General features: G+C 37.3%; 2 protein-coding genes across 7 annotated transcripts; one reads left to right on the top strand and one right to left on the bottom strand.

Moving 5' to 3' along the window:
• The first annotated feature begins 421 nt into the window (after positions 1-421).
• Positions 422-6154, top strand: LOC132191321 (uncharacterized). 5 transcript variants are annotated; one of them, XM_088511328.1, is made up of 5 exons: positions 422-598; positions 1095-1223; positions 1877-4182; positions 5012-5068; positions 5310-6154. In XM_088511328.1, the coding sequence occupies exon 3, from the start codon at positions 1915-1917 to the stop codon at positions 3871-3873; it is 1959 nt and encodes a 652-aa protein (XP_088367454.1). In that variant the 5' UTR covers positions 422-598; positions 1095-1223; positions 1877-1914; the 3' UTR covers positions 3874-4182; positions 5012-5068; positions 5310-6154. The 5 variants fall into 5 exon arrangements, with proteins under 5 accessions (XP_088367454.1, XP_059462258.2, XP_059462257.2 ...); XM_059606275.2 differs by having other exon boundaries at positions 1098-1223; positions 5012-6154; XM_059606274.2 differs by having other exon boundaries at positions 5012-6154.
• Positions 6155-6257: 103 nt separating this feature from the next.
• On the bottom strand, positions 6258-10233 carry LOC132191323 (putative CoA ligase CCL10). Of its 2 annotated transcripts, XM_088510972.1 has the most exons (6): positions 9077-10233; positions 8308-8497; positions 7675-7820; positions 7490-7557; positions 7280-7382; positions 6258-6963 (listed from the first exon to the last, which is right to left on the bottom strand). In XM_088510972.1, exons 1-6 carry the CDS (start codon positions 10082-10084, stop codon positions 6850-6852), a joined length of 1629 nt encoding a protein of 542 aa, XP_088367098.1. In that variant the 5' UTR covers positions 10085-10233; the 3' UTR covers positions 6258-6849. The 2 variants fall into 2 exon arrangements, with proteins under 2 accessions (XP_088367098.1, XP_088367099.1); XM_088510973.1 differs by lacking the exons at positions 6258-6963; positions 7490-7557 and having other exon boundaries at positions 7286-7382.
• Positions 10234-10371: the final 138 nt, after the last annotated feature.

Raw genomic sequence — 10371 nt, 5'->3', positions numbered from 1 at the left:
TGGCCATTAACTGGAGGCCTCTCCAGTCCAAAATGCGGGTTTGGGGGGGGGGGGGGGGGGGGGTGGGGAAGGGGTGGGTTAGGAACTTAGGGGCTTTAGTTTTTAGGATTTTTTAGATTTTTTTTTTTTTTTTTAAACGGGTCTGGTGGGTCATCCCGTTGACCCGCTGAGTTGACCTGCCAGACATGATTGTTAATCGGGTCTTAATCGAGTGACCTGATTAAGAACCGAACCCGATAAGCCCAAACTCAATATATGTTAAATTCGTGTCAGACTCACAGGTCGTGTCAAAATTGTCAACTCTATCTGCAGCCACCCCGGGTAAGAATTAGAATAATTATTTCATTCTAATTTCTTCAATTTCTAGTAATATCTCTTCATTTTCCTACTGAATACCTATTCCGCGAGACGGTGGTAGGGTTTTTTCTTTTTCTTTCACTTTCTTCTCTCTTTGCCGTCACTCGCAACATATCCTTCTCTCTTCTTTCTTTCTTCTTTCCTTAGTATTTCACAAAGAACACGGAGTGAGAGAGAGAGCGATTTTGACGCGCTTTGTCACAAAGTCATGGATTTGCTTCTTAGACTTGACTCTATTCAGGTAAATCGTTCATGGGTATTTGTTAATTTGTCCAAAATTTCCTCTCGTTTTTCTTTTCAAAACCAAATTTCTTGTGTTCAATTGTCTAGAAGAAGAGTAAAGTACTTATTTTTGTGCAAGTTCCTGTGGTGGGTATGCAGCAAACTGCCTTTTAGTCTGTCGGGTGTTTTGTTGTTTATGGTTTCATGCTGTTTCCGGCACTTGGCCGGTGGAAAATGGTGTCTTTTGTGGTTGGTGGGTATGCAGCAAACTGCCTTTTAGTCTGTCGGGTGTTTTGTTGTTTATGGTTTCATGCTGTTTCCGGCACTTGCCCGGCGGAAAATGGAATCTTTTGTAGTTGCAAGCCGGAATTGGAGTCGACTCTGGGATGGGTTTGTTCACTTAAAACTGATTGCGTAGTTATATGTGTATTTGGTTTTATGTTATTCAGGAAAAACATAATTTTGGAAAAAATTACTTGTATTAACATTTTTATTGCACAAAATGTGGTACTCAGCAGCCAAACATGGGCCTAGCTAAAGTAAAACTTGACTGAAAAATGGCCTCAGATCCGAAGGTTCACGTTCTTGAAGAAGTGGCAAAACACAACAGCACCAAAGATTGTTGGCTTATTATTTATGGGAAGGTCATATCTTTATCATGAACTTTTCTCTTTTCTCAGTTAGTGTTCTTTTCTCTGAATGGTCTTATATCTGTATATTACACTGTCACACGTGTAAATTATATGGCTTTTGGTTTGAAACTATTTATGGGAAGGTCATATCTTTATCATGAACTTCTCTTTTCTCAGTTAGTGTTCTTTTCTCTGAATGGTCTTATATCTGCGGGTTTGTTGAATACGTTCGTTCATTATTAAAGTAGACTTAAGAACACTATACAGAAACATAAGAAAGATTAAGAAAGATTTGGTCATTCATTCAATTCGTACATAAGATAGATTTGGTCATTCATTCAATTCGTTAAACCACTCTGAAGGTAGATAAAACACTATATATAAACATAAGTCAGCACAAAAATGAATTGATTTAAAAGATAAAACTTCAATAAAGATATAAGATAAGATAAGAAGACTAGGCCATTTGGGACCTGGGTTTTAAACGTTCTATGTTTTTGTGCAAACTTTTTTTTTTTTTTTGGGGGGGGGGGGGGTGGGGAGTGTTGCTCATAATTCCAAAGGAGGAGAAAGGATATCGATTTTTTTTTTTTTGATAAGTAGAAAGGATATTGAATTATACGCTACAGTAATTTGATTTTCCATTGCGTTGATCATTATTGCAGGTATTAGGCCATTGGATGAACCGGGTTTTAGGCATTCTATGTTTCTAAGTTTCTGTTTACCCAAAAGAGGTACTCTCATAAGCAGAGCTTTTCACGTTGGTAAGCACTTCTCAAATCCAAGTACCGAGGAGATTTTCTTTAGAGCAATTTGTGTTAATTTAAAGCAGAGGAGATGGAAACTCTTGGAACAAATGTCTCCGAGCCTTACTAATTCATTAGTATGCCGTGTCATTCACAAATTTCGGAACTCGTCACATTTAGCTTTAGATTTTTACAATTGGGTTGGAGAGAAGAAGAGATTTTCACACTCATTGGAATCTTGTTGCACTGTAATTCAATTGTTGGTCAACTCAAGGAGATTTGATGATGCCTTGGCTATTATGCGGAACTTAATGTGTGAAAGTGGTGTCCCTCCGTTGGAGATTTTGGAAGGGTTGATTAATAGTTATGAAGGATGTGATCCAAGTCCGGCAGTGTTTGATGCATTGGTAAGGGCTTGCACTCAGTTTGGGGCCACTGATGGTGCTTATGAAGTCATCAAGAAGCTGAGAATGGAGGGTGTTTGGGTTACAATTCATGCTTGGAATAACTTTTTGGGTCACCTTTTGAAGTTGAATGAGATTGATAGATTTTGGAAGTTGTATAAGGAAATTATTTCATATGGGTATATTGAAAATGTGAATACTTTCAATTTGGTTGTTCATGCTCTTTGTAAGGAATGTAGATTACTTGAGGCAATCTCAGCATTCTACCGGATGTTGAAGAACAAAATTTGGCCCAATATTGTTACTTTTAACATGATCATAGATGGAGCTTGTAAGATGGGTGACTTGGAACTTTCCTTGAAGCTTGTGAGGAAGATGGGAGTGATGTCAGGGGGGTGTGTACAACCCAATTCAGTAACTTACAATTGTGTCATAAATGGGTTTTGCAAGGTTGGGAGTGTAGCATTGGCGGAAGAAGTGCTTAATGTAATGACTAAGATGGGTATTGAGTCCAATGAGAGGACCTACGCAACTTTGATAGATGGGTATGCAAGAGGAGGGAGTTTGGATGAGGCTTTTAAGTTGTGTAATGAAATGGTGGAGAGGGGCTTGATTCCTAATACTGTTGTTTACAATACAGTCATCCATTGGCTCTATAAGGAAGGAGATATGGAGGGAGCTTCTTTTCTATTGTCTGACATGATTGATAAGCGTATATGCCCTGATCAATTTACCTACTCAATCCTTGCGAAGGGGCTTTGCAGAAATGGATATGTGACTGAAGCTCTTAAACTTAATAACCAGATTATTGAAAAGAACCTCATTGCAGATGCTTTTATTCACAACATTCTCATCAATTATATGTTCAGAAACAATAATTTAGCAGGAGCCAAGCAACTGTTGGGCAGTATGTTTGTTCACGGTTTAATGCCTGACCTTGTTACCTATGGTAGCTTGATTGATGGGTACTGCAAGGAAGGGAATGTAGACGGTGCAGTTCAGGTTTATGATGGAATGATAAAGGTGGAAGAAAAATCAAACTTGGTAATATACAATTCTGTTATAAATGGATTATGCAAAAAGGCATCAATGGATGTTGCGAAACTTTTGATAGATATTTTACAGAGGATGGGTGTACTTGATGTCATAACCTATAATACTTTGATAAATGGCTATTGCCTCTGTGGGAAGACTGATGAGGCTTTTACATTGTTTTCGGAAATGAGAAAGGTGGGGATTTTTGAAAACAGAGTTACTTACAATACATTAATCAACTTCTTGTGCAAGTTTGGGTGTTTTGAACAAGCAAAAGACCTTATGAAGATGATGGTTCTGCGTGGAATTGTTCCTGATATCATAACGTACACAACTCTTGTCACCCATTTCAGTAAGTATCGCGGTCCAGAGGAGGTGATTGAATTGCATGATGAGATGATGCTTGAGGGAGTAATCCCTGATAGACAAACATATAATGCCATTGTTAGACCACTTCTTCTCGAAGACCATCCGTAGACTTGAGAGAGAGAGAGGAAGATTAATCCTCAGCTCTACTGCTTCCCAACCTCAGTTCTTGGGATGAAAAGAAGATTACTCATCTCTTTGGCCAAAGCTGGGTGGGAAATATTTTCAATACTCATGTTTCTCGAAGTTCCACTGATGATAATGATCTTCTGGATTCCGGTCAGTAATTTTACGGTTAAATCGGTGTACAATGTCCTCCAAGAGAGTCCCTCACCTAATGTTCCTCTTGACTCCAAAGCTCGGGATAAGTTATGGAAGGCAAAGATTCATGAGAGACTTAAGCTGCTAATCTGGAATATGGTAATGTATTTCTGAACTCCGGTATTGTCTCCTTGATAGCTTTGGTAATGTATTTCATTAAAGTACTTTCATGTGTATAAGTTTCTTAATCCATATAATTTTTAGGATTAGAAACGCTACTTAGAACCTATTTGGGATTGTGTTGGGAAATAAAGCTTTTGTCTATAGAAAAAGCCTAAAAGAGCTTTGTAGAAAAAACCTCAGTTTCAAGCTTCCCCTACAACGCAGTTTTGAGAAAAAAAAAAAAAAAAAAAGCTTTTTACCAAACTAACATTTTTTTTGCTTGAAAGAATTTTTTAAGTATTAAAAGCACTTTTTAAGCTCATTAACGTTTGGGCTGGTTCCGCCTTAAAGCCCTCATTGCCTGTAACCTGCTGTTTATTAAACTAAGAATCCACAGTCCTGACCAATCCCCTCTTCGTTTGTCTCCACATTGGAACAATTGGTGGTGGCACAAGTTATCCATTGAATACATCCTATTCCCATAACTAGCTGTTTGGTTAACCATTGCTGATAGAGGTGGGTTTTTTTTTTTTTTTTGGCTGAGTGTGTGTATTTGATATTTTGTAGAGCTACTTTTTAAGAGTTTTTTCATTTGGTAATGGATGTGAATATGATAATTTTTTTTTTTTTTTTTTGAATAATGATTGCAATCAGTTTTAAAGTTTCATGCGCCTTATGAGTAGAGGAGTTGTTCTTTTTGTTACTTCTTACAAGTTCTGAAAGAAAATGTCATGTAGACATGAGATGTGTTGTAGTTCATCAACATAAATGTCATGATTGAGCAGTAGTGGGCCACTTTAATTTACATGTTCTTCTTTTATTGCAGATTTTTGTTAGGCAAAAGAATCGCCGCTCATCTAAAGCGCCAGAAAATCCCATTAAGGTATCTCAACAATCTTGAGCACAACAATGATAAATTATCTTGATTTCTTCTCTTCTCATTCGAATTGATAGTCATCTTAGGCAGATTTATTTTTTAGATAACAAATATACCCTTAAGTTGTGGCTGCATCTCTAATTAAATTGATTGGATGGCAAAGTAACTATCAATGGATTCCCAAGCAATTCTCATAAGCATTCTTGACTATTCGATCTAACATTTCATAACATTGACTGGTCGAAAGAAATTGACGGTAATCGGATGTTCGAACATTGTAACTGGTGATGAATTAGAGTGGATGTCTGTGTGGTGATTTGTTGTCCCACATAGAGATCCATCCTTATTACCTCGACAGTGGCGCATTGCCCTTGGAACTCAGAGGTCACATAAGCAGGATGCAACAAAAAAGGAGAAGCGGCGGTTATATGAATCAAGGAGAAGAAAGTGCAAATCTGCAGGAGTCTTGCTATCAGGCTGCCAAGAGTCAGACAAGTGTTTGTCAAAGTCAAACGTGGTTTTATTAAAAAAAAAAAAAATTTGTAGAAAAATCTCTCTTCCTAGTCCTGCTAGATTTTGTTATTTTTGTTTTTGTAAAATTTTTATGAGTTAATATTTAGTTTCTAATGCCTCAATTTATTTTTGGATTTAAAATTAAAATCTAGGGGTGGAAGGTTAACCATTTAGGGATGGTATCACCTAAAATGAATTTTATCATCCTAAATTTAGTGTTAACACCTCAAATTTGAATTTCTCTTTAATATCTCCCTTCTTCAATTTAAAAAACAAATTAAAAAAAAAAAGAAAAAAGAAAGAAAAAGGTTAGATGTCTAACGCTTGAGGCAGTCGGAAATCTCAATTCACTCTGCAGAGTTGGCAAGTTGGCGGCAAGTTGGTTCTGGAAAGGAGGTTTGTTATCTTTACAAAAGATGTTACAGTGCAGAAACATGCTATGGACATGGAACAACAGCCTAGCCTTTGTATCGCTCCATATTTTAAAACCCTCATTTAAAGAGATTACTTTGATGATAAAGATTATTGTAATATTCATATTAGGTAATGATATTTATTCATGAGGAATTTATGAGATCACATGAATATTATAGGTATGAAAATTGGTTTGAGATTATTATATCATAAGCCTTGATTTTATGAGAAATTATAATTTGATAATATTATTGGGTGATTTGAGATTTTAAATTATAATCGTAATTACCTTCATTAAAATCTTTGAAATTAAGGATAATTACGTAATTTCATAGGTTTTAATGAGGGCAAAATTAAAATAGAGGGCATTAAAATTCCACGCAAGATGCATGTAAGATGATTTCCGTCCAATTAGATGTTAATTTGTAACGAAGGGTCTGAATTGAAAATTTTTGAAACATTAGGGGTACATTGTCAATTTTTAAGCATTGGAGTTCGAATTGAAAAATCGGGTAAAGTGAATTTAATCTTTTTTTGTTCCAATTATATACAATAAAACAATAAGAGCCCACGGTTGACGGTACATTCTGAACCTCTCCATGATTGCTTAAACATACCAACTAAATACATGTCATTGCATAAACATTAAGCTTAATTGGAAGAGTACTGTGAGTCTGTGAGTACCAACTGCCTTGGTTAAGGCTTGAAGGGGGGCAGGAGCTTTATGAGAAGCTTGGTACCTTTACATGTCATTGCATAAACATTAAGCTTAATTGGAAGAGTACTGTGAGTCTGTGAGTACCAACTGCCTTGGTTAAGGCTTGAAGGGGGGCAGGAGCTTTATGAGAAGCTTGGTACCTTTATATATTGGATTGGACTTTCTCCATGAGCACTCTTCGCAAAATCTTTCCTGAAACTGACTTTGGAATACTCTTCACAAAAGTTACTGCCCTTAATCTTTTGTACGGCGCAACCTGTAGAGGGAAAATAAACTCATCAAAACTTTTTTACTTTGAAATTATAATTGCCAAAAAAAAGTCACAAAATGACCCATAGTATTCACTCTATATGATGGAAGTGCTTTATCACCATGCAAACACACCTCTAAGAAAAATAATAAAAAAATAGGAAATAAAAAGTAGGGCCCACACCTTCATTTAGTGGATTCTACATATCCAATTATTAATTTTTTTAAAAAAATAAAAAAAATAAAATGGTGAAGATATATGAAAAAAAGATTGAGATAAATGCTAGCTGTAGCATTTTTCAGGCCCCCCACCCCATCCTTACCTGCTTGGCAATAAATTTCTGGACATCATCTTCTGTTAGCGAGCTGTTTGGTGAGCGAACAACATATGCAATTGGGACCTCACCAGCTTTAGTGTCGGGGAATCTACAAATAGAAATTAAGATATAACTTTGATTTGATGCAGTGTTAATTTCAAAGATAAAGGCAATAGCAGCAGGGGAAAAAGGATTCTCTATGATTCTCCTACTTACGGTATCACAACAGCATCTAATATTTCATCATGAGAAAGCAGCAGCCCTTCAAGCTCTGCCGGTGCCACCTAAAAAACATTCATGCTCATTTGTGAGGCTGGAATAATGAATATTCCTCCACATAAGTAGAAGAAATCAACAGAGTTTTGCCATGATTTCATAGAAATATAGAAGAAACAAGTAACCTGGAAAGCATAACACTTGATGAGATCTTTTATTCGGTCGACAACAAATAATTGTCCCTCTTCATTGAAATATCCAAGATCTCCTGTGTGTACCCATCCTTGTCCATCTATAGTTAGCTTTGTGGCTTCTGGATTGTTAAGATACCCTGAAAGGATTTTTAGACCCTACATGAGCCATACTAGCAATATGGAAGCTATAAGACAAGGAATATATAATAATAAACTAAGTGATATAAGATTATTTTCAAGATTACGTTATCTTGTTTTTTTTTTTTTTTTAATGAGCAAATGGCCATGTGTCATCTCATCTTTTGGCCACATGGATTTTTGTTAATTCTATGGATGGAAGTTGAACAGAAGTACCATCTTTACCATTTAGGATACGATATGAAACCGAAGTGGTTTAAAATAAAGTCTTTAAATTACATGTACTAAAAATGCGTTTAACCCTAAAGTTTATTTATTTGCGAAATTCCACATAGAAAGAGATTTAGCAATGAAAGCATTATAATTCAGTTATTTTATATCACAAGAAAGAGAGTTTCTACTATATATGAAAGCATTGCAATTTAGTGATATTTTTATTTAAGAGTTATCAAAAAAAAATTATTATGAAAATTTAAAAGTTTCTACCTTGCATCATGTTAGGTCCTCGAACCCATATTTCTCCCAATTGATTAGGGGGAAGAGGCTTCAATGTTTCTGTGCAGACTATCTGGCCTTCAATTCCTGAAGCAAGTGTTCCAGTTGATCCAGAGAGTGGAGATTGTTCCATTGGATCTTCTGTTGAAATGGTTCCACATGTTTCTGTCATACCATATCCCTGCATACATGCCAGAATAAGACATGAAGCACGTCACATCAAGATGAAGCTTTCTTGCAAAACAATACTACCAATAATGCACAGAAAATGCTAAGCTTATAAACACGTTTTTATAAACTGATGTGATACAAAATGATTGAATTTCTCAAAATTTAAATTTATCTTATATCCAATCATGTTGTGCCACATCAATTTATAAAAGTTTTACTGTGTAATCGAAGAACATCATTACTCAAGTAACACACAAGGTTAACTCCTCATAAAACAGTTTTGAGAGTGGGATCTCCCCTTCTCCTTCTACTCCCCGCTCCTATCCTCTCTACCTTTCATTTTTTTTTTTTTGAGTTTTTTTTAGACTAGATCAGAAATTTCGGCATATCTCTCACGACTGGTTCAAATAAATTTTTTTAGGAACTTTGACTACCCATGTTTTAGATTTAGTCTTCTTGAAGTAGATTTGCTATTTAACTATATTTATAGCTGAGTTACTGAAAGATTGAAGTCATAGATAACACCTGACGATAAAAATTTTTGTTTGTACCTATAACTTTGTATTTCCGTTTTAAAAAAATAAATTACCTGAGTAATCCAAACCCCAGGGAAATTCCTCGCAATCTCCTCCATAACATCTTTCCCCAAAGGTGCAGAACCCGAAGCAATCCGCATTAACGACGACAAGTCGTATTTCTTCACCGCAGTTATATGCTTCGCCAGCAAAATCATCACCGGCGGAACAACGTACAAATAAGTCACCTTGTACTTCTCCACCGCCCCCAACACCTTGTGGAGCTCAAACTTCCCCATCGAAACCACCATGTTCCCTCTCCGAAGCTGCGAATACGTGATCACCGAGAGCCCGAACGCGTGAAACATCGGCACGAAACACAGAAACACATTCCTCGGCTCGCCGTGTCGGTCCTGGTCTGCTGTCACCATCAACGACGTCGCAATGAAGTTCTTATGCGTTAGAATCACTCCCTTGCTCGTCCCGGTGGTGCCTGATGAGTACAGAAGGGCGGCTATGTCGCTCTGTCTGACATTCTTAGCCGATAAATCAAAAAGCCGGTTCGATTTTATCAATTCAGAGTAGTACCAAATCTTCGAATTTGACTTTAGCTTCATAGAGTTTGAGGAACTTAACATTATGGAAGGTAAATTAAATTCTTTGATTTTGTGCCAGAGCTCAGGAACGGTGATGATGAGCTTTGGGTTACAGTCAGAGACTTGCTTAGAGAGTTCGGGAATGGTGTAAGAAGGATTACAGGTTGAAACGACGGCGCCGAGGGCGACGACGGCGAGGAAGCATACTGGGAAGTGGATTGAGTTGGGGGCGACGATGAGTACGACGTCGTGTTTGTCGATGCTGAGCTGGAGCAAAGATTGCGCGAGCTTGGAGACGTGGAGTTTGAGCTGGTGGAAGGTTAGTGTTTCATCGGTGTCGGAGTCAATGAGAGCGACGGTGTAAGGGAAAGAGGAGGTGCTTTGGAAGAGGAAGGAGGTGAGGGAGAGGTTGGGGTTGGTAGGGAGGTGGATGGGCGGTCGTGGAGATGAGTAGGTTTGGGTCTTGGGATTGAAGGATTTTGCCATGAATGGGGTGTTTGTGTTTGGGGAGTGGGAAAATGTGGGAGATTGGAGTCAATAACAAAGAAAGTGTGTGCAGGAGAATAATTAGTGTCGGGGAATCTACCGCTCGATTAGAATTTGGCGTTAAACCGTCGTTAAAATAATTGTCCCTTTTCATTGAAATATCCAAGATCTCCTGTGCGTACCCATGGATCCATGTACATCAATAATTAGCTTTGTGGCTTCTGGATTGTTATGATAACCTGAAAAGATTTTTAGACCCTACATGAGTCATACTAGCAATATGGAAG

This window comes from Corylus avellana, chromosome 10 (genome assembly GCF_965113065.1).
Source record: "Corylus avellana chromosome 10, dhCorAvel1.hap1.2, whole genome shotgun sequence".
In the NCBI taxonomy this organism is placed as follows: Eukaryota; Viridiplantae; Streptophyta; class Magnoliopsida; order Fagales; family Betulaceae; genus Corylus; species Corylus avellana.
The sequence above is the reverse complement of the archived record's forward strand: the minus strand, read 5'-3'. Positions and strand labels throughout refer to the sequence as shown.

Excerpts from the sequence above, each read along its gene's own strand:
- LOC132191323 (XM_088510972.1), bottom strand. The coding sequence starts at position 10,084 with ATGGCAAAATCCTTCAATCCCAAGACCCAAACCTACTCATCTCCACGA. Across the intron at positions 8,498-9,076 it reads CTGGGGTTTGGATTACTCAG|GGATATGGTATGACAGAAAC; the intron begins GTAATTTATTTT and ends GCATGTATGCAG. Across the intron at positions 6,964-7,279 it reads AGAAATTTATTGCCAAGCAG|GTTGCGCCGTACAAAAGATT; the intron begins GTAAGGATGGGG and ends TTCCCTCTACAG.
- LOC132191321 (XM_088511327.1), top strand. The coding sequence starts at position 1,915 with ATGTTTCTAAGTTTCTGTTTACCCAAAAGAGGTACTCTCATAAGCAGA.